This window comes from Helianthus annuus, chromosome 14 (assembly GCF_002127325.2).
Source record: "Helianthus annuus cultivar XRQ/B chromosome 14, HanXRQr2.0-SUNRISE, whole genome shotgun sequence".
NCBI lineage: Eukaryota > Viridiplantae > Streptophyta > Magnoliopsida > Asterales > Asteraceae > Helianthus > Helianthus annuus.
In genome coordinates, this window is record NC_035446.2 from 121778528 (window position 1) to 121804146 (window position 25619).

General features: G+C 36.7%; 1 protein-coding gene across 1 annotated transcript; it reads left to right on the top strand.

The window, feature by feature from the left end:
* The first annotated feature begins 2050 nt into the window (after positions 1-2050).
* Positions 2051-9789, top strand: LOC110909261 (kinesin-like protein KIN-14R). The gene is made up of 18 exons (XM_022154294.2): positions 2051-2560; positions 3343-3647; positions 3738-3909; positions 4002-4072; positions 4144-4327; positions 4412-4521; positions 4600-4699; positions 5453-5539; positions 5635-5811; positions 5908-6184; positions 6274-6435; positions 7074-7327; positions 7406-7569; positions 7677-7928; positions 8022-8087; positions 8799-8873; positions 8976-9044; positions 9133-9789. The coding sequence occupies exons 1-18, from the start codon at positions 2230-2232 to the stop codon at positions 9604-9606; spliced, it is 3330 nt and encodes a 1109-aa protein (XP_022009986.1). The 5' UTR covers positions 2051-2229; the 3' UTR covers positions 9607-9789.
* Positions 9790-25619: the final 15830 nt, after the last annotated feature.

The following is a 25619-nucleotide window of genomic DNA, read 5'->3' on the forward strand; positions in this document are numbered from 1 at the left end:
GCAGCTTGCCTCGAATCAAGATTAGGCTACTTTAGATACACGCCTAGACTATTATCAAACTACTGAATCTCTTATTTGAACTATCTGTACTTGAATTTGTATGACATTAGTTTTGCCATGAAAAGAAATTAAATATTATTGTCGCAATATTCGTGTTATGGATTCTCTCGAGCAATCTCGTCGCTTAGTGCGACATCCTGATGTTTCCGCCATCGGTTGGGGTGTGACAATTAATGCTTATCAACCCATGAAATCAAGAATTAATCACATACTCATACTTGCAAGATCACCAAATTAAAATCTACAACTTACCACATGTTTATTTGGGCTAGTTAGTGAGAAATGTTCACATACTCATTAATGCTTATCAACCCATGAAATCAAGAATTAATCACATACTCATACTTGCAAGATCACCAAATTAAAATCTACAACTTACCACATGTTTATTTGGGCTAGTTAGTGAGAAATGTTCATTTATGCAATGTTTTCCATTCGATTTTGGCCTTGATTTAGTCTGAATTTGCATCCTTGTTCTTCAGAGAGGATTTCTCCTATATCTCTTTCTACATACACACACTTGCACATTCTAGTCTTTTGTTTTCAATTTTATAAACTTAAACCCAATCCACCAATTTTAGTCCCTCACGTTTACCATTCTTTCCCGTTTGTCACAAACTTAAATCCCTTATCTAACTTATATTTTTAACTAAGTTATTTAAAAACTAGTTAAACCACCTTATGCCATATATCATGGAAACATATGATGTGCGTGTGCAAACACGTTGTGTTTTGTATAGTCTTGTGTCGGTTTTAAGTACTTAAACACGTTTTTTGAATCGGTACATGTGCTTATCACACGTTTGGTTTTTCAGGTTTAATGGGGGCTAAAGAAGGAAAAATGAGCATCTAAGCTGGAAAACGGGGCCGACGGGTCAACACGAGACTCACAACAAAAGTTCTTGAAACCATACATCCTCGCGCCACGCGATGGATAGGACTGGCGCGTGGCGCGATAGACACCATGTCAATGAAAGTCATAACTCACTCCCTCGCGCCATGCGAGGGAGCAGAGTGTACCTGACGCATGGTGGGACTGCGTATGGCGGTGAATATTTTTTAAAAATGTTCCAAATCGCATGGAAACTCTATCTTTTGTTGTTTTGCCATTTTGGACGATTTGAGAGTTGTGTTTAGGCTATTTTCCCAGTATTCTTTCATCTTTCGTCCCATTCTTCATGTATGATCATACCGAATTGATTTTTGAAGCAATAATGACTAGCATGCGCGACTAGTGGACGATGGTAGTGGTGATGGACGGTGGTGGGTGGTGGGTGGTGGACAGTGCACAGTGGTGGTGGTGTTTAACCCTCTGTAGACCTTAGAAGATCTTAAAAGTGGTTGGGCTAAGTCTGCACCAAGAAGAACTCGCGCATACGTTTTTTTAATAAAACATCTCCTGAAAAACAAACAGTCTGCAGATGACAATGTTTGCGCGGCGCAGACAGAAGAGCCTGCGCAGATCTTAAAAAAAAACAAACAACACCAAAGTTATTATCTATTTGTTATTTTTAGTGCTTTAGCGACTTGCTACTAACGTTTTTTTTAATAAAGCTATCATTCAAAAAGAAAAACAAAATTATTATGTACATAGCCTTCTAACATATAACACGCATGCTGATAGACGATGTTTGTTTTCAATGTTACGGATATTTGTATTTAAACCAATTTTATAATTCATTATCTTTCAAAATTGGGTTGTACATAGCCTTCTAACATATAACACGCATGCTGATAGATGATGTTTGTTTTCAATGTTACGGATATTTGTATTTAAACCAATTTTATAATTCATTATCTTTCAAAATTGGGTTAAAAGATATGTTCATATAAAAAAAATACATCAACTTTCATGATACAAACTCAATTTCTTTCATACCCAATTTCAAATTTTGAGTTTCAAATTGTAACCAAACCAACAATAGAAAGTATTTTTTACCATGTGTAGCACCTTTGTCCCTTTTGACAAAAGTACTCTATTTTTAATCCCCCATAACATTCATACCAACGGTCCTCTCTTTCAACGGTCAAGATTGAAACCCTCACTCTCAAAATTCAAAATCCAAAAAAGAGCAAACGTAACCCCCATTCTCCAATAACCCTCTTCTGCAAAAACCCCTTTCAAGATCTTCACTTCACCCTTTTCAAACACCTACACACCCAATTCAAATGGAAAACATAACAACAACAACAACGTTCGACACATTACAAGAAACCCAGATCGGTTCCATGGAGTCCGAAGTTTCGAATCAGGAGAACAGTACGATGATCCCAGATGTTGTTACCAGTGGTGGGTTCGATTGGAACAAACCATTGGAGCTGTTAGATGACTGCAAGATGGAGGTAGAAGGTGTGACCTTAATTGGTGGTGAAATGTTTTGTCCGGATGGTGTTCTTGATTCGGGTAGGGTTTCGATGGTTGAGGAAGATTTCGATTCCATGGTCTGCGATTCGGGTGCCCGGCTTATCCCAAAGGGGTTTGTGAAATCTGACTGTGCAGGTTAGGGTTTTGGCTGGTTTTTACTTTTTTATGTTATTGTGTTTGTTTAAATCTTGCTTTTTGTGTTGTTCAAGTTGGTTAATTTAGTTAGTATTAAAAGGGTTCGGAGTTTAGGTTTTTGGTTTAGATTCACCTTAAAATGGTGTAGGATTAGTCACATTTAGGTCTGTGATTTGAGTTTTGGGATATAAAACATGTAAAATTAGTACTTTATATCTATGCAGTTAATGCGGTAAAATATCGGATATCGGTCAAGGACTGATATTTGAGATATAGGTTATCTCAGTGAGATATTGGTAATTTTAATATAATGCAGAATTTATATATATAGCAATTTAACACTAATAATTCAGTGATATATCGGTTTTATCGGTCAAATATCGGTGACATATCGGTTATATTGGTCAAATATCGGTGATATGTCGGTTATATTGGTCAATATCGCCGATATTTGATATTTTCGGTACCGATATTTTGACTGACATTTGAGACCGATTTTTTTACCAGGGGACCGATATGACCGATATAACCGATATATCACCGATATTAACTGCATAGCTTTATATTACCGAAAGGGGTTATGAAACCGAACTGCACTAGTTAGTAGTTTGAGGCCATTGCAGAGAAATTGTTGCTAAAAAAACATGTAAAATTAGTACTTCATATTACCGTATGTATTAGACTTGGTTTCGATGTTCAATTCGAGTTCAAAAAACGATAACGTAAGTGATAAGCAGATGGAAAATCTATAACTGTATTGACATTATTTCATCTTCTTTTAGCATCGGATGAAATCGTACTGTTTGTGAATGCTGGAGCTCAAAGCATAGTGGAGCCAGATTCAGCTATAAATTTGGTGGCGGATAAGTCTTTCGAAGGGGGCGACGTATTTCAAACGAACGAAAGTATAACCGAGGGTGGCGATGTTCCCTTCGTTTACCACACAGCAAGGCTAGGAAACTTTCAGTATCGGTTTGACAATTTTCCCGAGGGAGATTACTATGTTGACCTTCATTTTGTTGAGATGATCAACACATTTGGTCCTAAAGGAATGCGAGTGTTTAATGTATACCTGCAGGAAGAAAAGGCAAGTACAATTTTCCTTTTAAAGTTTTAATATTTGTTTAAAAAGTTTCTAAAATATTTAAATTTGAAATTTCATATTGTTATTTAACAGATTCTTGCGGATTTTGACATCTTCTCTGTCGTCGGAGCGAATAAACCGCTGCAGTTAGTTGACTCGAGAGTCAAAGTCAAGACGGGAGATGCGATTGTAATTAGGTTCGAAGGGATAACCGGTAGCCCTTTGGTCAGCGGAATCTGTATAAGAAAGGCGCCTCATCTTCTTGGTAGTTAAATTTTCTTGTGAAACTAAATTATTATCGTAATCGTGACAAGCGACTTGAACTTGACTTCCGTTCTGTGTTGCTTTGACTCACAGATGATGATGTAAAACACGATCTCGTAAAATGTCAAAACTGTGCTGCTGATATTGAAGTCCCTTCCGCTCAGGTATGGATTTTATTAGTAAATTTATGCTATTATTCGAAGTATAATTGTTGTTGAATTATTGAATATTTCAGAAGAAAATAATGCGAAAGAAATCAGTAGAGAAGTATGAGAAAAGGATACAAGAGTTGACCAGTCAATGTCAACGTAAGACCGATGAATGTTATCAAGCTTGGATGTCGTTGACTGCAGCAAACGAGCAGCTGGAGAAGGTCCGTATGGAACTCGATAATAAGTTTTTCCAGACAACAACTCTTGGTAAGGTTTTTTTTCCTTTCAAAAGGGAACATTTTTGTTTTATTGTACGTTTATCATACAAATTCCCGAATTTTTATTGAACAGATCAAACAATGGAGAAACAATCGGAAATGCTGAGGGAAATATCGAGTAGATATGAACATGACAAGAAGGTGTGGGTTGCTGCGGTTAACGAGTTATCACACAAAATAACGGTAATTAATTAGCAAAAGTATTACAAAAAATATAACCAAAGTTACGTTTATACTTAGTTATCATGATCGTTTAATCAGGTTCTAAAACGAGACCACACCCAACTTTCTCTTCAAGCGCACCAATGTGTCGACTCAATTCCCGATCTAAATAATATGACTTCCGCAGTTCAAGCATTGGGTAAATCTCTAACCTTACATTTATTGGCAAAAGATCAAATACAAATAATCTTAACATACTAAACATACAAATTGAAGGAAAACCCAAAAAGACAAGGTGGCATTTTTGTAATTACCACCAACTATCAAAGTTACAACCAAAAATACCTAAAAAAACATTTATTAAAAAATCGCTACATTTCATTAGCAAAAAAAAAAAAAATTTTTTTTTTTTTTGCTAACGAAATGTAGCGATTTTTTAATAAAAAATGTTAAAAAAAATAAAATAAAATAATTTGTGTGTTTTTTTTTTTTTTTTTTTTTTTAGATTTTTTTAGGTTTTTTGGGGGGTTTAGTTTTTAGCATTTTAGCTTGGGTGTGTGGGGGGGGGGGGGGGGGTTAGGTTTTTTTTAGGTTTTTGGGGGTGGGGTGGGGGGGGGGGTTAGGTTTTTTTAGGTTTTTGGGGGGTGGGGGGGGGGGGGTTAGGTTTTTTTTTTAGGTTTTTGGGGGGTGGGGGGGGGGGGTTAGGTTTTTGGGGGGTGGGGTTTAGGTTTTTTTTGGGGGTGGGGGGAGTGGTTAGGTTTTTTTAGGTATATTTGTAGAGTAACTTTGATAGTTATTGATAATTACAAAAATGCCACCTTGTCTTTTTGAGTTTTCCTTCAATTTGTATGTTTAGTATGTTAAGATTATTTGTACAAGAACTTTACCCTACATTTATTATTATTAAATCACTTTATTGAATATTATTTACTTATGAATTGTCAATTTGCAGTTGCTCAGTGTGAGGATCTTAAAGTGAAGTACAATGAAGAACAAGCGAAGAGAAGAAAGCTTCATAATCAAGTTGAGGATGCAAAGGGTCTGCTAATATTATTTTACATAACCATTATTATACAAAGTTACAAACAATATATATGTCATTGCATATTTACTTTTACGTTTTGTAATTATCAGGAAATATAAGGGTATTTTGCCGATGTCGCCCACTAAGCAAGTCGGAATCATCAACCGGGTGCTCGACAGTTGTTGACTTCGATACCGCATCAAATGGTGAACTCGGGATTTTAAATAGCGGTTCCACTAAAAAGACGTTTAAATTCGATAGAGTCTTCACACCAAATGATAATCAAGGTTCCATTGTGATTACTATTTTTAACTTAATCTTTAACTAAATCAAATTTAATTCTTATAATTATGTTCTTATTAACCGTTTGTTGTTATACACAGTTGACGTTTTCTCTCAAGCTTCACCATTGGTAACCTCGGTTTTGGACGGATACAATGTATGCATATTTGCGTATGGGCAAACGGGGACGGGAAAGACATTTACCATGGAGGGTACTGAGGGAAACCGAGGGGTTAATTACCGAACACTCGAAGAATTGTTTAAAATTGCAAAAGAAAGAATCGACACTTTTACGTATGATATATCAGTTAGTGTGCTTGAAGTCTATAATGAACAAATAAGGGATCTACTGACAACATCATCATCATCCTCAAAGAAGTAAATATCAAATTACTTACTTAGCTTCATGAATAAAATATATATAGTATTTTATATAATTTTTATTTTTGTTCTTTTTGGAAATTTAGGTTGGAAATAAAACAAGCTTCTGAAGGGCATCACAACATTCCTGGACTAGTTGAAGCAAAAGTTGAAAACATACAACAAGTGTGGAACGTTTTGCGAGCCGGAAGTAGTGCTCGAGCTGTGGGGTCTAATAATGTGAATGAACATAGCAGTCGCTCTCATTGGTAAAGAACTAATTTTGTCGTGTAATTTTTTTTTTTTTAAATTTGTGGTTAAATATGATTAGAATATCGTACAAATATCATGAAGTCTGAAGCTCGGGCTCAGCTCGTTTGTTATCTATTAATTAATATATTAAATAAAAAATAATATAAATAATAGACTCGTTCAGGCTCGCGAGCTCAATAAGTGAAGCTCGGGCTTGTTTACTAAATAGGCTTATTTTTAGGTTCGGGCTCGGCTGGTAACAAGTTTAAATAAGCTCGGCTCGGCTCGATTACTAGACAACTTTAAATAAGGGGTAAATGCTATTAAACGTTTGTAAAAATGAATATTTCACCAAGGCTCAACGAGCTTGACGAGCTTCACATGCCAAGCTCGACCTCGGTAAACGAGCTTTATTTAGGCTCAAGCTGATAAGGCTCAGCTCGTTTCGAGCTTTTTCTCGAGCTGATCTCGAGCAGCTTGCGAGCCGCTTGGCTCGTTTGCACCCCTAGGCATTTTGCTCGATTACTTATGAATGGGTGGATTTAGCTTATGTTTTATCTGTACTTCTCTTGGATTAAAGTGTATATATTTATTTGCCTTAAGATTGTTTACCTTAGATATCTATTTATGTTACATTTTTTTTTGGTTTTTCTAGCATGCTTAGTATTATGGTAAGAGCAAAAAACTTAATAAACGGGGAGTGCACAAGAAGCAAGCTATGGCTTGTGGATTTAGCCGGTAGTGAGCGGCTCGGAAAGACAGAAGCTCAAGGTGAACGGCTCAAGGAAGCTCAAAACATTAACCGATCTCTTTCTGCTCTCGGTGACGTAATATCCGCTTTAGCAAATAAAAGCAGTCACATTCCGTACCGAAACTCGAAACTCACTCATTTACTTCAAGATTCATTAGGTAATTCAAATTCTTGATCCCTGTTCGTCTATATTTTTTTAACCACTATTAATGTAAGTTGTTATGTTTTTTTTGTAGGGGGTGACTCGAAGACGTTAATGTTTGTGCAAATTAGTCCTTCGGAACATGATCTAAGCGAGACTTTGAGCTCACTAAACTTTGCAACGAGGGTCAGAGGGGTTGAGTTGGGTCCTGCTAGAAAGCAAATCGATACGAGTGAGCTTCAGAAAATGAAATTGATGGTTAGTAATTAAGTAATTTAGTATAACATGACTTATTATTTTATCTTTTTACAATTTTTATTTAAACGGTGTTTGAACTTTGGGCTGTTTTGTATTCGCCGTAAAAGCTTGAAAAAGCAAAGCAAGAATCACGTTTGAAAGACGAATCTTTACGGAAGTTAGAAGAGAGTTTACAGAACGTAGAAGGAAAGATGAAAGGTAAAGATCAGGTGCATAAAAACCATATGGAAAAGATTAAGGAGCTCGAGAACCAAATCGAGTCCAAAAAAGGACTACACTCACAGTTAGAAAAACAAGTTTCGAATCTTTCTGATAAGTTGAAGGCAAAAGAGGAACTCAACAGTGGCCTCCAACAAAAGGTAGGTAGTTAGTTATTCATCATTTTTGTTCATTATGATTGTCAAATGTACATAATTTTAATCCTAATGGAAACATAATATGATATGATGAAGGTCAAGGAACTCGAGAACAAGCTTACAGAGCGAGAACAGTTGGGCGTTATAACAAATCAACAGAAGGTATAATTTTTATAAATAAATGAAGAGTAAAGTACACGCATGGTCCCTGTGGTTTACCAAAATATTGAATTTGGTCCCTAGCTTTCCAAAAGTACACGAATGGTCTCTGTGGTTTGCACTTTGTAACACATTTAGTCCCCAACTTTTTCCAAAAGTACAAGGATGGTCCCTGTGGTTTGCACTTTGTAACGCATTTAGCCCCTACTAAATGTGTTACAAAGTGCGAACCCCAAGGACCATCCGTGTACCTTTGGAAAGCTAAGGGACCAAATCCAAAATCGTAGTTGTTGATAGTGACCATAGCGGTCGCTATAGTGCGCTTTATGGCGATGTGACTATGTGTCGCTATGTTGGTCATGGCGATGAATAGCGATGTTAGCGACAGTTTGGGTTTTTTTTTTGATGTTAATATCAATTAGATATAGCTATAAAATAGCTGGATTTATAGGTTTTTGTTAAATATACATGTAAAATATCATATATACAAGGGTATTTTGATGTAATATACATATAAAAATTTTCAAAATTCTTTTTTCTGGTGTAATCGCTATTTATAAAATAGCCGTCGCTATTCGCTACGTAGCCTATAGGTGCCTTGTCGCCATTCGCCATCGACAACTATGTCCAAAATTGTGGTTTGCACTTTGTAACGCATTTAGTCCCTACTAAATAGGCAAGATTTGAATACTAAAGTTGGAATTATGTAAACAGGTAAGGGACCTTGAAGAAAAACTGAGAGACCAAGTCAAAGAGTCAAAGTCTTACACCATGACCCTTCAAGAAAAGGTTGTAAAAATTCGCAATTTGAAAAGAGATTATGTTTATTCATTTTCAAGACTCGCCGAACGGGAAATAAAGATCGATTTTTCTATCTTTTTTGTTGTTCAGATCGAAGAACTTGAAAAGAAACTGAAAGAGCAAGAACAATATTCTGATTCTACTTCACTTCATCTAAAGGTCAAGTTACTTTTCGTTACGCATTTTAATTCTAGTCTTTTTTTTGTTATTGTTTATGCTAATACTGCAAGTATATCCGAAAATACAGATTAGGGAGCTTGAGGAGAAGCTTAAAGAGAAAGAAAGGCGAACGTCTATTGCTACTATTGCAGATTCCTCCAGTTCCATGAAATCAACACCCAAATACGTGGCTGGCGGTTCAAGAGACAACAAATATGTAAACGAGGCCGAACCACATATTTTAAGGGGTTCGAATATAATGAACCGGGGGCCGATGGCTGCTGGCTATAGTCGGGCAAAGAGAAATGACTCGCTTGGTAGTACTGGAGTTGAAGTAACAAGAAAGAGGTTGTCGAGAAATAGTGAAGTAGAGAATGTTGATAACAATCACCCGAACAAGTCAAGGAAGTCGGACCCACCTAGACCCAATAGGGCTCCAACGAGAATGGTTAAACCGGCTGCAGCAGCAGCAGCAGCAACCCAGAGACTGCATCAAGGTAGACCAAGTAATGGAACCCAAGGGCTCAAAGATCGAGAGAACAAGAAACGGATGTGGTCTTGATTGTCGGCTGAATGCGTATAAAGGTCATTTGGTACTACGCTTTTAGTCGTCTTGGATATTATGCAAGCCAATTTGCATGAATTCTTATTTACAGTAGTTGAGAATATCATTTGATAACTTTGTCTGAAATGGCATTTCCTTTTTTAATGTTAATCATGCGGTTTTTTTTAACGACTGCTTTAAGTTATCTGTTACCATATAGCTGAGTTGCATCTTATCCACCTTTGCGCACATTCTGATCATCATCAAGTTGCAAGCAAGATCCATCAATGAACTCAAGCTTTAGCTTCGCTTTTAAGTTTTAACACCATCTTCATGTTACGATTCCAGCTGTGGAAATTGTTTTCGTGGACATCAAACGCCAATAGAACATCAAAGCACTAGTCGGTCTAAAAAAGTTACTTATACTTCTTTTTGAACGGTGACTTTATTTTAATCATTGTTGTTTGTGGGATTTGAACCAAGACCTTCCTCTCATGACCTGTTTAAAGGTTTTGCCTTTGCCAATAGATCACCACCGAGTGGGGTGTTTAAAGGTCTTGGGTTCAAGTTAATCATATAACAAAAGTATAAAAACAAATCAAACTCTTGTTTACAAAGTCTTAAATCATGCAAAAAAGTAACAATTATTCAACTCAAAAATCATGCAATAAAGTAACTATTATTAACTCAAAATGTTCAAAGCTTAATGAAATAAAAGAAAGAGTAAATTACAATTTGCCCTACTGTGGTTTGGGCCATTTTGCAGAATGACACCCTATCTTCCAGATTTTGTATTATGTCTCTCCAAGGTTACATAACATTGTAATATGCCACCCTGCCGTCGTTTGACTGTGATCATTGAATTTGAGGATCATGGTTATGTAGTTTAATGGTTGGGGATCATGGTTTTGTAGTTTAATTGTTTGTGATCATGTTTATGTAGTTGAAATTTGAAACCTTTGAACTTGGGATAGAATACATGCACAATACACTATAAATTATGCATTGAAAGTGTGTAATACACTACAGTTATGTAGTTGAAATATGAGATAGAATATATGCACAAAAGATAAAAGCATACCTTGTAGACAAGTACAAGGGGTTGTTTGTTTACCTCTTAATGAGGCTCTTAATGGTTCAGACCTCTTACTGGTTCAACACTTAATGATTCAGGCTGTTTGTTTCACGAGCAGATGTCTGAATGGTTCGGACATTTGCCTCTGAATGGTTAAGACCTCTAATCTGAATTGGTCAGACATTTGCCTCTGAAAGGTTAAGCATTATACAGGCTCTTAATGGTTCAGACCTCTTACTGGTTCAGCACTTAACCATTCAGATGTTGTCAAAGAGCCTCTAACATGCAATAGAATATAGATTGTGCATAGGCTAACAGTGTGTAAGTCAAATGTGCAAGATGAATCAATCATTATATGTTGCAACTTGCAATTGTGCAAGCCTAACAGGTTCAATGTAAGTTAAACAGATTGGTAAGTCAAACAAGTTCAATGTAAGTCAAATGTGCAAGTCAAACAGGTTCATCATTACATGTTCACTATAACAGGTTAATGATAACAGGTTCATTATAACAGTTTGACTAGATAAAGTCAAACTTTAGTTGGGCTTTGTAACAGTTTTAAAGTTTGACTATTGTAAGTCAAACTGCAGTTGTGCACTGTAACAGTCTTAATGTTTGACTATTTTGAAGTCAAACTTCAGTTGTGCATTTGTATTACTAGCATTGATTGACTATATAAAGTGCAATTTGAAGTCAAAGTGCAATGCTTGACTAGATAGTTGGTATTGTTAGATGATATTGTCAAAGCGTAATGCTTGACTAAGTAAGTCAAAGTGCAATGTTTGAATACATAAGTTAACTGCAGTTGTATCCAGATTACTGGTATTGTTAGATGATTATTGGTTTTATTAGATGAAAATGTGTATTGTTTGACAAGATAAAGTCCAATTTGAAGTCATGGTGCAATGTTTGACCACATAAAGTCAAACTGCAGTTGTGGTGGTTTTGAATTAGGAGAGAAAATAAAAGTCAAACTGCAGTTGTTTGACAAATAAAACCACTGGGAGGCCTACTGCAATTAGAAAAGGTTAGTATAGTCTTTCCACACGCTTTTGAAAGGTCAACTGACGGTCAAAGGACGACAGGGTAGCATATTGCAATGTTTTGGAGAGACAAAATGTAAAATTTGGAAGAAGGGTGTCATTCTGCAAAATGGCCCAAACCACAAGCGGGCAAATTGTAATTTAATCTAAAAGCAATGAAGTATCCAATGCATAAATTCCAATTCTCAAATATCAAATGTCCACTCTCTACCCTGATTTCCTACCTCGGAAAAAAGAAACGACGGTTGAACTAAGTATGTTACAAAGGCTATTAATAATCAAAGAGGAGTCCAAGAGGATACCAAGGAAAACCAATTTAGCAGGGGAGGTGCTAGCAATGTGATGATGTGTCACATAGTCGTCATCACTTGCCGCAACCTTTTCATCTTGCTTATTAATATGGGCCGCGGGTTTTGTCCCATCATGGACTCATCAGGGGGTGGCCCCAAATCCTGACAAGTGATGCACCATAAATGTAAACACCTTCATAGCATGACTTATGATAACACTTTCGTCTCGCTTATTAATTTGGCACGTTGCATTCTTCCACCACTAAAAATGCACGATCTCATGCATTGTCGCACATCCATGTGTGCACCCCGAAATATTGGCTTCACTTTGGCTTCTTGGTTGAAGGGAGTCTTATTTATACCAATCTGGTTGTGTGAATCTATCCATTCGTGGATATTACCAGCTTCCACCAACATGTCGATCTCCTCGACATCAACTTGCCCATTGAACGCAGTCCCACCTTTGGTGTGGTCCATACCCTTTATCTCAATATTTTGATTCATGTTTACTATGACCGGTTTTCACCCACAATTAGTTATGTGAAAATTTCTGGCGTCCATCAACCACGTCAAAGTTGCGGCTCCGACACACCAATTGACAAAACGATGGGTTAGACTTCTTCCTTTGCCTTCTCATAAATGGATAAGCAGGGCAGACACATTTCTGCATCTTCATGTCACCTTGGCACTTTTGAGAATAAATATATCGATGCTCTATAGCGTTTCGCTGAGCAAACTCACCTAGCTTTCGTTACGAGTCCTCAGGCACCTTCATTGTTAGTCTCGCGTGCTTAACCCTAAGTCCTAGTACTGAAAGAGCACTGAGACATAGCATCATTTCTTAGTCGTCTATTTAAAAACTTTTGGGATAAGTGAACATGCCAATTGCCCAATGGTCATACCAACTTTTGGGATAAGTGAACATGCCAATTTGGGATACACACGTACGTGTATAACAAACAATCCAAGAGGCTCTAATAACGCATATGCATCTCAAATAATCCAAATGGCTCTGCTTCGGGCCTAAATTAGCAAAGGCTCTCCCAAGCGCATATAGCAACGTAACAAAGTGGAGATGCTGTAAAGTGATTACACTGCCATGGATCGATGACTAGATCGTAGTAGGACATGTACCTATACTATTACTTGACTCTGTAGTTTATACAAATCGATGGTGTTAACAACCTTAGATCAATCATGAATGATAATCAATTTAAAAGAAGTCAAATGATGAGATCGACTGACTATTTCATAGAATAAATAATATTATTATCTAAAAGCTTCGGTAATGATGAAACAGTGGTTAACCGGTAGGGTTAATTCACTAGTCTCGTCAAGTAGGTTTAATCCATTCTTTCCAAGATCAATGGCCGGGTCGTCCTCTAACCTGTCTCCTGCACAAGGAAACACACCGTGACTCGTAACAAGGAGGATGGGGTGGGGGGGGGGGGGTGTTCCTTTTTACCACTCTGCAGCGTGAGAGTCAGTACTTGCTTGAGAGCAAAGTGTGTGTTTGAGTAGTATGTGAGAGAGAGCAGATTAGCGTTACCTCAAACCTGGTCCGGGATGGGTATTTATAGCCGAAAAGTGAATGAGGGTAATCGAGTGGCTAGACTGACATCGTGTAGCCGTTTGTAGGTGTGTTAGAAGCGCAGGTCACGGAAGTGTTGGACGCTTCCTGAGGTGATGCCACGTCCTGCTGCAGCTGTCAGTCCGTCTGCCAGCTTTTCATGCATGTGGGCTGGGCAGCTGACCGCTGTCAGTGGCAGGACAGACCACTTGCTTGCTTTGTCACTGAAGTCAAAATGACAGTGCCACTTGTGGGACAACAGGATGCGGTTTTGGGCCGCATTGCTATGTGCGGTAATCGCGATAGTTACCACATCCCTTATGGTGATGAAAACCCATTTTCATACACAAGGTTAGTTTTCTCCTTCTTCGATTGGGACCGCACACTGGGTCCGCGCGTGTCCGCATGACCGCAGGTGAATCCTTGTTAGTAGGGGCAACAAACCGGGTTATGGTCACTCGTGCCCTAGCATGGTACGAGATTTGGGACCATACCCCTTCACGTAACTTTACAGTAGTTTAGCTTAATATTTTTAAATATTAAGTATTACATATTATTACAAAGAAAAAAACAGTAATTAATATGTTAAAACAACGAACACATTATCCTACGTATACAAAAAGGCAGCTTGCTTGGTACTCTCCTATTGGACCAACCAATTTTTAATTTAATTCTATTTCTATCTTAAAATTAGGCCTGACAATAAAAACCCATTTGGGTTTTTTTGGGTTATTTTGGGTCATTTTAAAAAAGAGGATGTGTCAAGATGGGTTAAGAAATAACTAAGGATGGGTCAAGATAAGTTATATGATATCTATTTAAAATAATTCGCGGGTCAGGATGGATATTACGCTGAGTAAATGGAAAACTCCAAAAAGAGCATCACAGGCAGATTTTTCATCCTATTCGAGTGTTCGTAGATGTTAGCTTCACAAATAATAAAAATTTTAAAAATAATAAAAAATTAAAAATAATAAAAAAATTCTAAAAAATAAAAAAAAATCTAAAAAATCCAAAAAATAATAAATAATAAAAAATCCAAAAAAATTTAAAAATTAAAAAATAGTAAAAAAAAATAAAAATTCAAAAAAATCAAAAATAATAAAAAATAAAAAAAATAAAAAAAATTCTAAAAAATCAAAAAAATAATAAAAAATCCAAAAAATTCAAAAAATAAAAAAATAATAAAAAAATCCAAAAAATTCAAAAAATAATAAAAAATCAAAAAAATCAAAAAAATTCTCCAAAATCAAAAAAATTCTAAAAAATCAAAAAACTAATAAAAAATCCAAAAAATTCTGAAAAATCAATAAAATAATAAAAAAATCCCAAAAAATTCTAAAAAATAAAAAAAATCTAAAAAATCAAAAAATTCTAATAAATAAAAAATAAAAAATAATAAAAATCCAAAAAATTCTTGAAAATTATAAAAAATCAAAAAAGAATAAAAAATCCAAAAAAGTCTAAAAAATAAAAAAATAAAAATTCAAAAAATTATAAAAAATCAAAAAATATCTAAAAAATCAGAAAAAATTCTAAAAAATCAAAAAAATCAAAAAATAACAAAAAATGCAAAAAAAATCTAAAAAATAAAAAGAATTCTACAAAATCAAAAAATAATAAAAATAAAAAATTCTAAAAAATTATAAAAATTATAAAAATAAAAAATTTTTAAAAAATCAAAAAAATTCTAAAAAAATCAATAAATTCTAAAAAATAAAAAAATTATGAAAAATCAAAAAATAATAAAAATCAAAAAATTCAAAAAAAGTTTTAAGAACATTTGGATTTTATAGAATTTTTATGATTTTTTGATTTTTTTAGATTTTTTAGAATTTTTTTTATATTTTTACGATTTTTTGATTTTTTAGAATTTTTTGGATTTTTTAGAATTTTTATGATTTTTTTATTGTTTATATTTTGATTTGATTTTGTAGATTTTTTTGACTTTTTAAAATTTTTTGTATTTTTTATATTTTTTATATTTTGTTGATTTTTTAGATTTTTTTTATTATTTAGAAATTTTTTGGATTTTTTAGAATATTTTGGCTTTTTATTTTTTTTCGATTTTTTAGAATTTTTTGGATTTTTTAGAACTTTTTGTATTTTTTATTATTTTTTTGATTTTTTAGAATTTTTGTATTTTTTTTTGATTTTTTAGAATTTTTTGGATTTTTTAGAATTTTTTGGATTTTTTAGTATTTTTATGATTTTTTTTATTGTTTATGTTTTGATTTGATTTTGTAGATTTTTTTGACTTTTTAAAAGTTTTTTGTATTTTTTTGATTTTTTAGAACTTTTTTGATTTTTTAGAATTTTTTGGATTTTTTATTGTTTTTTGATTTTTTAGAATTTTTTGGATTTTTATAATTTTTTTATATTTTTAGAACTTTTTGTATTTTTTAGAATTTTTTGTATTTTTTAGAATTTTTTGTATTTTTTGATTTTTTGGATTTTTTATTATTTTTTTCGATATTTTAGATTTTTTGGATTATTTTTATTTTTTAATTATTTTTTTTATTTGTTAGAATTTTTTGGATTTATTATTATTTTTTTTATTTTTTAGAATTTTTTTTGATTTATTTTTCATTTTTATATTTTTTTTGGATTTTTTATAATTTTTGGGATTTTTTATAATTTTTTGGATTTTTTGTCATGCCCAAATCCATTTTGACAAAACCCATCTTGACCTAAACCCATTCTAACCCATATCATAATAAACCCATTCTAACCCAAACCCATTCCCATACCCATCTTAATCCATTACCCAAACCTACCCAATCCACCCATTTTGCCACCTCTACTTAAAATTACGTTTTCGTCCTTTGTTTAAAATTACGTTTTCGCCCCTAATTCGAAATAAAAATATATTTTTGCCCTGGTTCAAAATTTACGTTTTTGCCCTCAGTTCAAAAACCCATTTCTAATTCTATTCCCAGTTTAAATTTACGGTTTCGCCTTCCGTCTAAAATTACGCTTTTGCCCCGTTCAAAATAAAAATATGTTTTTGCCCCTAGCTCAAAATTATGATTTTGCCCCCCAACTCAAATTTACGTTTTTGCCCACATTTCAAAATAAAATTATGTTTTTCCCCATAGCTCAAAATTATAATTTTGCCCTCAGCATATACAAAAAGGAGTTGAGGGAATAGTGTCAGGCAGCTTGCCTGGCACTCCCCTATTGGACCAAACAATTGTTAATTTAATTTTATTCGTAGCTTAAAATTACGGTTTCGTCCTTTGTTTAAAATTACGTTTTCGCCCCTCATCAAAATAAAACTATATTTTTGCCCTGACTCAAAATTTTACGCTTTTGCCCTCAGTTCAAAAACTCATTTCTAATTCTATTCCCAGTTTAAATTTACGATTTCGCCCTCCGTCTAAAATTACGATTTTGCCCCCCGTTCAAAATAAAAATATGTTTCTTCCCCTAGCTCAAAATTACGATTTTTCCCCCCAACTCAAATTTACGTTTTTGCCCACAGTTCAAATTAAAGTTATGTTTTTCCCCATAGCTCAAAATTATGATTTTGCCCTCAGTTTAAAATTATGATTTCGCTCTCAGTTCAATTTTTTTTACAATTTTGCCATCTGTTCAAAATTCTGATTTTGCTCTCGTTTCAAAAATTACGATTTCTCCCCCAGTTAAAAATTATGATCTTGCCATCGTTTTAATTTTTTTTTGTGCAAAGCTATAGTATTGTTTTATTTTGCTTGGTTGACTCAATGTAACTTTTATTGTGTCATGCCGTTGTCTAACACTCGCTCATTGGTCTTGACAAATTAGTATTTTACCCCCAACTAAAAATTAAAGACCTGTTATTGTTTTAATTTTTTTTTTTTTTGCAAAACTATGGTACGGTATTCGTTTAATTGGTTGTCTCGATGTATTTTTTTTTAGATCGTGTTATAAGTACTATATACAAGTAACCTAAATACATGCATACATGTTATGAAACTAAGAAATATTTGATTTAAAGCCCCGCAACGCGGGCGGGCATAGGTGTAATTTTTATTCGTCCAGGCATGCCTGATACATGCTCATTTGTCCTGAAAAGTTACAACTTTGCTCGCAGTTTAAAATTATAGTCTTTCCATTGTTTTAGTTGTTTTTTAGTAAAAGTATGGTAGTATTTTTGTTTTAATTGGTTGACTCGATATAATTTTTTTTTTTGAGATCGTGTTATGAGTAGTATGTAAAAGTAACCGAAACATAGACATACATATTACCAGAGAAAAATTTCGGCTTATTGCCCCGCAACGCGGCCGGACAGAAACTAGTTAAAAAATAAAAAAAATAAAACTCAAAACGTGCAAAAGGGTTTGAAAACACATTTTTGTTGTTTTGGGGATAATATCGATACATATAAAAATAATATATCACTCGTTACGGTTTAAAGAACTGTAAAAAATTCAACCTCTATGACTCGTACTACGGTCCCACCAGATTTAAATAGTGGACTGTGGACAAGTCCTGCTTTATTTTTTAATTAATGATGATGTTTCACAGCTAATATTTTTGTAAGTATTAGGTAATAATATTTATTTATATTTAATATATTTTTTTTGAACGGCCAACAAATGCATTTCATTTCACCAAACACAACGCCAACAAACTGTTAGCAACACACAGAACGATACAATTAGCAAAACAACATTACACCGACCCTACACACCAATATAATATAACTCAAAGTGTCGCCATTGATCCCACATTAGTTCATTCGCCTTTGCCCGACTCCGGAACCAAAAGAAGCTATGAAGCTTTACCTCTTCCAGTAGCCTTGCAAGATTTATTTGCTTTTGATTAAAAATCAAGTCATTCCTACACTTCCATATGCACCAGACGGCGGTGTGAATGATCAGTTGCACCAGTTTCTTCCACCTACAAGAACCCCTTAGGTGTCGATGCAAGTTTAGTAAATCCTTAGCCTCGAAAGCAAACACAGGAGGCAACCGGCACCACCTGGAGACCTGATCCCAAACAGCCTGCGCAATGCCGCATGATACAAACAGATGATCTGCCGACTCATCGTCCAGATCGCACACACGACAACGTCTCGACCCGACTTGCACATTTCTCTTTTCCAGCTCCACAAGCGAGGGGATCCGATTCAAAAACACCCTCCAACACAAAAAGTTTACTTTAATGGGGCACCAATTGTTCCAGTCGAAGTCAATTCCAGAATTTGCAAACGAGTCGGTTTGGATTTTGGACCGAAGGCTGCGCACAGTGAAGTTACCAGCTTGTTCTAGCCCCCAAACCCATTTATCCCTTTCGTTTGTCACACGCACATCTGCCATCAGAGCCAAAAGGGTTTCCAGCTCCATCTTTTCAATATGAGACCCAGGTCTTCTACTCCACTCCATGTTGAAAACCGTGACCACATTTGCACAACCCACTCTATCTGCTACAGTAACATTTTTCCGTTTCTCTAGCAAATAAATATTAGGGAGTAGTACCTGTGGTGGTTCGTCCATAACCCATTTATCACTCCAAAACTGTATTGAGGTGCCGTCACCAGCGAAACCTCGACATAAATCTGGAATAATACAACCCCTAGCCTTTAGATCTCTAGCGATTCCAGCCACCTGCTTCCACGGTCCAGCAATGGACAGTTTGGCCGGGATGAAATTCCACTGTCTTGACCCACTGTGTATTGCCCAAATTACCTTTCTCCACAAGCCAGTAGTGTCCACCTTAAACCGCCACCACCACTTGGCAAGTAAAGCAAGGTTATCATCTCGAAGCGACCTAATCCCTACGCCTCCCAAGTCTTTCGGCGCCATAACATTTTCCCACGCCACCCACGAAATCTTCCCATGATCCGGCCCCGAACCCCAAAGAAATTCTCTCCGAAGGCGCTCAAGTTGTTTTATAACCTGCTCTGGGGCTCTGAAAAGTGAGAAATAATAGGTCGGAAGTGAACTAAGGACCGACCTTATTAGTGTAATACGTCCCCCAAAAGAAAGGGTATTTGCTTTCCAAAGTGACAACCGTTTTTTAAAAGTATCCACCACCGGTTTCCAATTTTTAATGAGATTCCTGTTCGCTCCTACTTGTAATCCCAAATGCTTAAATGGAAACGACCCACTCTTGCATTGTAGAATACTCGCCATATTTTGTACTTCACTCCCCTCCACCCCGACACCGAAAAGCGAACTTTTCCCCAAGTTTACCCGAAGCCCCGACACTAAATAGAAACACCGAAGCAACCTGTTTAGATTTTGGACATTTCGATTGGACCATTCACCTAAGAAAATAACGTCGTCTGCATACATGAAGTGTGATAATACTAGCCCATTCGACGTACATGCCAACGCTTCAAAAACCCCGATCTCACTAGCCCGCTTAACCACGCCAGGCAATGCTTCCATGGCCATAATAAAAAGAAATGGAGAGAGAGGATCCCCTTGCCTCAATCCCCTATAACACAGGAATTCTTGGGTCGGGGACCCATTCACCAAGACTGATGCCCGCGCGTTTGTAATTGTTGCCATGACCCATTTCCGCCACCGAGTTGGGAAATTCATTTGTGCCATAACCGACTCAAGAAACTACCAATTAAGTGTGTCGTATGCCTTCTCAATATCAACCTTCAGCAACATTCCTTTCTTCTTTACCCGTTTTAAACATGAAATAACTTCGTTAAGAATTAGCGGACCGTCCATAATACTTCTATTTGCTAAGAAGGCCGTTTGCTCTTCGGAAATGAGTTTGTTAATCACTGTTTTAAGACGATTAACCAACACTTTCGAAACAACTTTATTCACCGACCCAATGAGGCTTATAGGACGGTAGTCCGCTAAACCCCCGGGGTCTCCACATTTGGGAATTAGAGCAATAAAAGATGATGTGCATCCCACGTTTATGACCCCGTTCACAAAAAACTCATCAAACATTCTCAAAAAATCAGCTTGCAATAGATGCCAGAATCGTTTAATAAAAGAGAAATTGATACCGTCCGGGCCCGGAGCTTTATCTCCATCACATTCCCATACTGCGTCCCTAATTTCGACTGCCGTAAATGGAATAACCAGCCCATCCGCTTCTGATTCAGTTATAGTCTTCAAGTTCGGGCAGGTCAGAGTCGGTCTACGGGCCATCGGTTCCTGAAACTTATTATTAAAAAATGCACAGATATTGTCTTTCACTAGAGCTGGCGAGGTTTCCCATGTGCCATCAATCCATAAGCCATTAATCCTATTATTGCTCGTATTCGCATTAATTACCCCGTGAAAATATGTCGTGTTCTCATCACCATCACTAGCCCACCGCACCCTCGATTTCTGCCTCAAGTCCATAGACTTTAATCTATCCGCCTCCTGAATAAATTTCTTGTAACCAGCCCTAATTTCAAGTTCAGAAGGAGATAGACCACTGGACTCAGCTTTGATCTCTAGCTCTTCTAGTTTCGCCAAAAAATTTTTATATTCCTCTTCCACGGAAGACTTGTAATTAACCACCCAAGCCTTCGCCTTCTTCTTTACCCATCTAAGCTTGGAAGCTATACGTAAATCTGCCGGGCCAGTGAACCGGAAATCCCTACACAATTGTTCAACGAACACACAAAAACCTGGTAACTCCATCCATGAGTTAAAGGTTCTGGAGGGAATTGGACCATAGTCAACCGGGATGGTAGACAAAATAAGCGGGCAATGGTCCGAAACAACATTTGAAAGAGCCAAAAGCGTAGCGGATGGCCACTTATTTTTAAAATCATGGCACACCAAAAACCTGTCGAGCTTGCTCATTTTCAGCCCATTATCTGAATGGTACGTGTACTTACGACCAGCCATATTGTACTCGACTAGCCCTGCGACATCAATAAATTGATTAAAAAAATAGGCATTCAATTGCACAAACTCGGAATTTACCCTTTCCGCCGGATCCCGTACATCGTTGAAGTCCCCTAAAAAAACCCATAAACCCGCAAAAGAATTCTTCATCTGAACTAGTGTTTCCCACAACCTTCTTCGAGCTATTGGATCATTCTGCGCGTACACATTAACGATATTTATGTGCTCTCCAGTTGCTTTTAGACATCCCGAAACCATCAAAAAATTCCTGTGCTTTAGGACCCCAGTCCTGTTAAAAACAGCAGGATTCCATATACATAACAATCCCCTGAATTACCCATAGCCCCAACAGTCTCGAACTCAAGACTCGATCTCCCCCAAAACCTGCTCCACCTGAAATTAGAACTTTCCCCCATTTTCGTTTCCTGCACTGCTAAAAAGTGTACCCCGTGTGACGTTTTCAGACCCCTCACCCAATCTACCTTTCTCGAGTCTCTGACTCCGCGTAGGTTTATTGTTAGAAAATTCATTGGACCACCTGGTTGTCACCCTCACCAGAAATTAAAACACTGACCTCTTTATGGAACCCATCAAGTTGGAATCCCACAGAAGATCCGACCTCGATTGTGGCACCAGTCTCTTTTTCTTCTGTATACATCGTTGCTGGAGCACTCGGAGGGGTCGATTGCACCCCACCCGACGCTGGCGGAATCTTTTGACCTATATCCCCACCTTCCATGCCCTGGTACCCAAAATCACAGTCGGCCATCTGATTATCTTGAGCGGCTTCGCTTCCAGCGACTGCTGGAGTATTTAAATCTAAAGAATCATCACTGTTAATAAAAACTTCACCCCCTTCCGGCTTATTATTTCCAACAACAGGCCGGTCGGGTGTTGGGCTAGGACTAGAGGATACCCTGGGCCTTTTCCTTGATTTATTTGCACTTATTGGGCCCGAGCCCATCACAGACCCCACTTTAAATTTTCAATTAGTTTTATCAGGGCCCACCCAGTGGTCTCCACCATCTGGCGCATGAGTTTCCCCCATGGGGTTTCGCGCTTCTGTCTTCCCCACATCCTCACGCAACCTAGTCCCTTCCCCATGCGAATGACGTGACTCTTCGTTTTCCGACGGAATTCGAATCCTCTCCGGCATGTTCCGGTCACAACTCATCGGTGACTCTTCATCATCCTCCCTAATCTCCCCCTCCTCCACTTCGAAGACCCCTATGTTAACCGAACTCCTAGATTTTACCGGCGAGCCCAATGCGGTTGACGAGAGGCATTCAAGAGCCAAGCCGAAGTTTGGATTCTTAAACTTAGTCACCCATGCTTTGTAATAGTTTCCCTGCCATACCACTTCAACCTCTTCCTCCACCCGCCTACCGGAGGTAACGAGGATACAACAACGCCCGCCCGAATTATCAGATTGTAGCCATGAAAACTCTGACTTTTTCACTACTTTCCCAATCGTCCCGACGATCTTATCGAACAAGGTATTGTCCCTAATCTGCATCGGAACCCCCAAGATGTGAACCCAAGCTAGCCGGTCAAAACTGACGATTTGACCTTCCCATAATACTGCCGAGGAACAAATTTCCTCCCACACTTCCTCCTTTCTTCTAATGAAATCAACCGCCACACGTTTTTCTTTAAACACGACCAGAAACTTCAGTCCTCCAATATAGCAAACTGGGCTTTCCACATACCCGGCTTTTTCCAACATCAGTTTTATAATATGGATTGAATGAGTGTCCTTTATCTCCACCACCACTGATCTCATCTTACAGTGGTCCGGATATAAGTCGCCCTTGTCTTCTGCTACCACTTTCTTTACCCCAGACGTCCCTGCCACTGCATCCAAAAAGGTTTTACCACCTGAGACATATCCACTACTCACTCCATGCATTCCTTTTCTAGCTGGATCAACATAACTAGGTTCCACCCTTCTATACCCTTTCTTCACATTCTGTTGAAAATCTTCACATGCTGGTTGATTCACAAACTTCTGATGATTCTTATCGAATTTTGCCAAAGCTACACTTAGCTTTGCTTCATAAATCTTTACCGTGTTCATACTCTTTAGCACCTCTCCCGTATTAGTCACCCCTTCGTATCGTATGAAACCAAAGAAATTTCCACGGGAATCCTTCTTTTTCGCCACGTATGCATCTTTGATTTTGCCGTACGTGTCACACCCCTAATTTCCACGTGTCACCGGTGGGCCCGGTGGGGGATTTCGTGACGTAGTTGATATCATCATATGTCAAACAACACAAATTAAATTTTGCACAGCGGAAGCAAATGAAAATAGATTTATTTCAACTATTAATTGTAATATCAAGTATCACAACCAGTCAAAATAGATCCACAGGCGGATCGAAGAAAAAGAAAGAAATTGTTCAACAGATATATGCATCCCAAAAGCTTGCGAGACTCTACGATGCTAAGGAGAAACCAACCTATTGCGCATAGCACCTGCACTTAATCTTTTTGGGGAAAATACGTCAGTTTGCACTGGTAAATACAATTTAACTGACTCATTTTGAAAATATTTAAAAATTGGTTTTAAATGCACAAGGCACAAAACATTTTATAACTTGGGAATATTTAATCAGAGTTAAACTTGTAAAAGATTTACATGTTTGTTAACCGTTCAGTCGCCCGAGTCGTATCGGGTTTAAGGTTAAATGACACACCACATGGTATAAGTCCGCGGCGGGAAGCCAACGTTAATACCTTAAAAATAATGGACATAATACCGGGTGTACGCCTACACCCGGGTGTCAAGGTCGTGGCCAAAAATGATGCCAAGGATATCCGGGACATGGTCATTAAGCTCCCAAAGGCATAAAAACAAACAACACCAAGTTTTTTAAACGGGTCCCATTGATAATATCCAACTACTAATGAGATGGGGTCAATCGCCCGACCAAGCGGTATTTTATATACCGTACCCCCAAGCCCGTATAAGGGAAACTAAGTTAAAAGTATTTACCTGAGCAAGTATAACCACAATTTCAAAAATGCACGTGTCTTTTACTGGGCTCCTATTCTGGAACAAAGGTTATAATAACCTATTAGAATCCTAACGGGTCTTTTAACATAGCCTAAGCTTAGACCGGTTAGTTCCGAAGAATAAATATGGTTTAATCGCGAGGAATGCGAAAACCGGGAAGGAATGTGATTTAGACCCTACAAGCTTGGATACTTGTATAATATGGGTAAACTAAACACATTCTGAATTTTGAGACTTAGATGATATGGTTTGACCCGTTTCGGCTAATATGCGTGAACTAGTCACACAAGCCGATCCGAACGCGAAAGTGCGTAACGAGTAACCATATAAGTCATATGCAAGTTTCCTGAGGTTTTATGCACCAAATATATTGTAATATCAGTAAGGTATGTCCAAATACGCCCCAAATGTTTTTAAACGCCATTTACGCCTCATAAGGGCATTTTGGTAATTTTACATAAGCTAAAAGGGTAAAAACGGAAAATCTGAGTTCCCAACTTTAGTCTACTGTTATAATATATATTTTTATAAAATATATCAGTAGGTATTATACCTTTTATATATAAACTCGTTTTGACATATACTATGTCGTAAAAATGCCTAAAAAGGCGATTTGGAGCCATTTCCGGGTTTTAAAAGGAAAGCTGATATTTTTATATTTCCAGAAGGCTCAAAATATCATATTTAATATAACAAATCAGTAGAAAAAGGTTTGGGTCAGAAGGTTATGTAAAACTCATTTTATGACCGTAAAGGGTAAAACCGGCATAAGCCGAAATAAGCTTAGAACCTCTAGTTATGCTCAGCCTAAAAATGAATAAAAATCTTTAAAATTCCCAAAATATTATTATATAACAGTGAGTATAAAGTTTTGGTATAAAATTTGGGTTTAGATAGGTTATGTGCTAAATACGCTACTTATTTATTAAGAAAGCTTCTAATTACGCTAACGGGCATAACTCTTAATCTAGACCTCAAACTGATGTCAAATTTTGGGGACAACTTTATATTTCAGTAACTAAGGTGTCTACCCCTTTACATTTTCAAAATTTATAATTTTTGACATTCGGGCATAATGGTCAACATATGGGCATTTAACGGAGACATGCATATGAACAAGATATCTAATGAACCACATTGTACAATCACAGGAGGATATACTAACATGTTAATAGGTTCAAAAGAAGCTCTAAGGTATTTTTAATCTTGACTAAAACGGATCAGAACTGAAAGTC

Bases quoted from the DNA above. Each gene is read 5' to 3' on its own strand.
- LOC110909261 (XM_022154294.2), top strand. From the start codon at position 2,230: ATGGAAAACATAACAACAACAACAACGTTCGACACATTACAAGAAACC. The intron at 3,648-3,737 runs GCAAGTACAATT...GTTATTTAACAG, and splicing joins TATACCTGCAGGAAGAAAAG to ATTCTTGCGGATTTTGACAT. The intron at 7,570-7,676 runs GTTAGTAATTAA...TCGCCGTAAAAG, and splicing joins TTCAGAAAATGAAATTGATG to CTTGAAAAAGCAAAGCAAGA.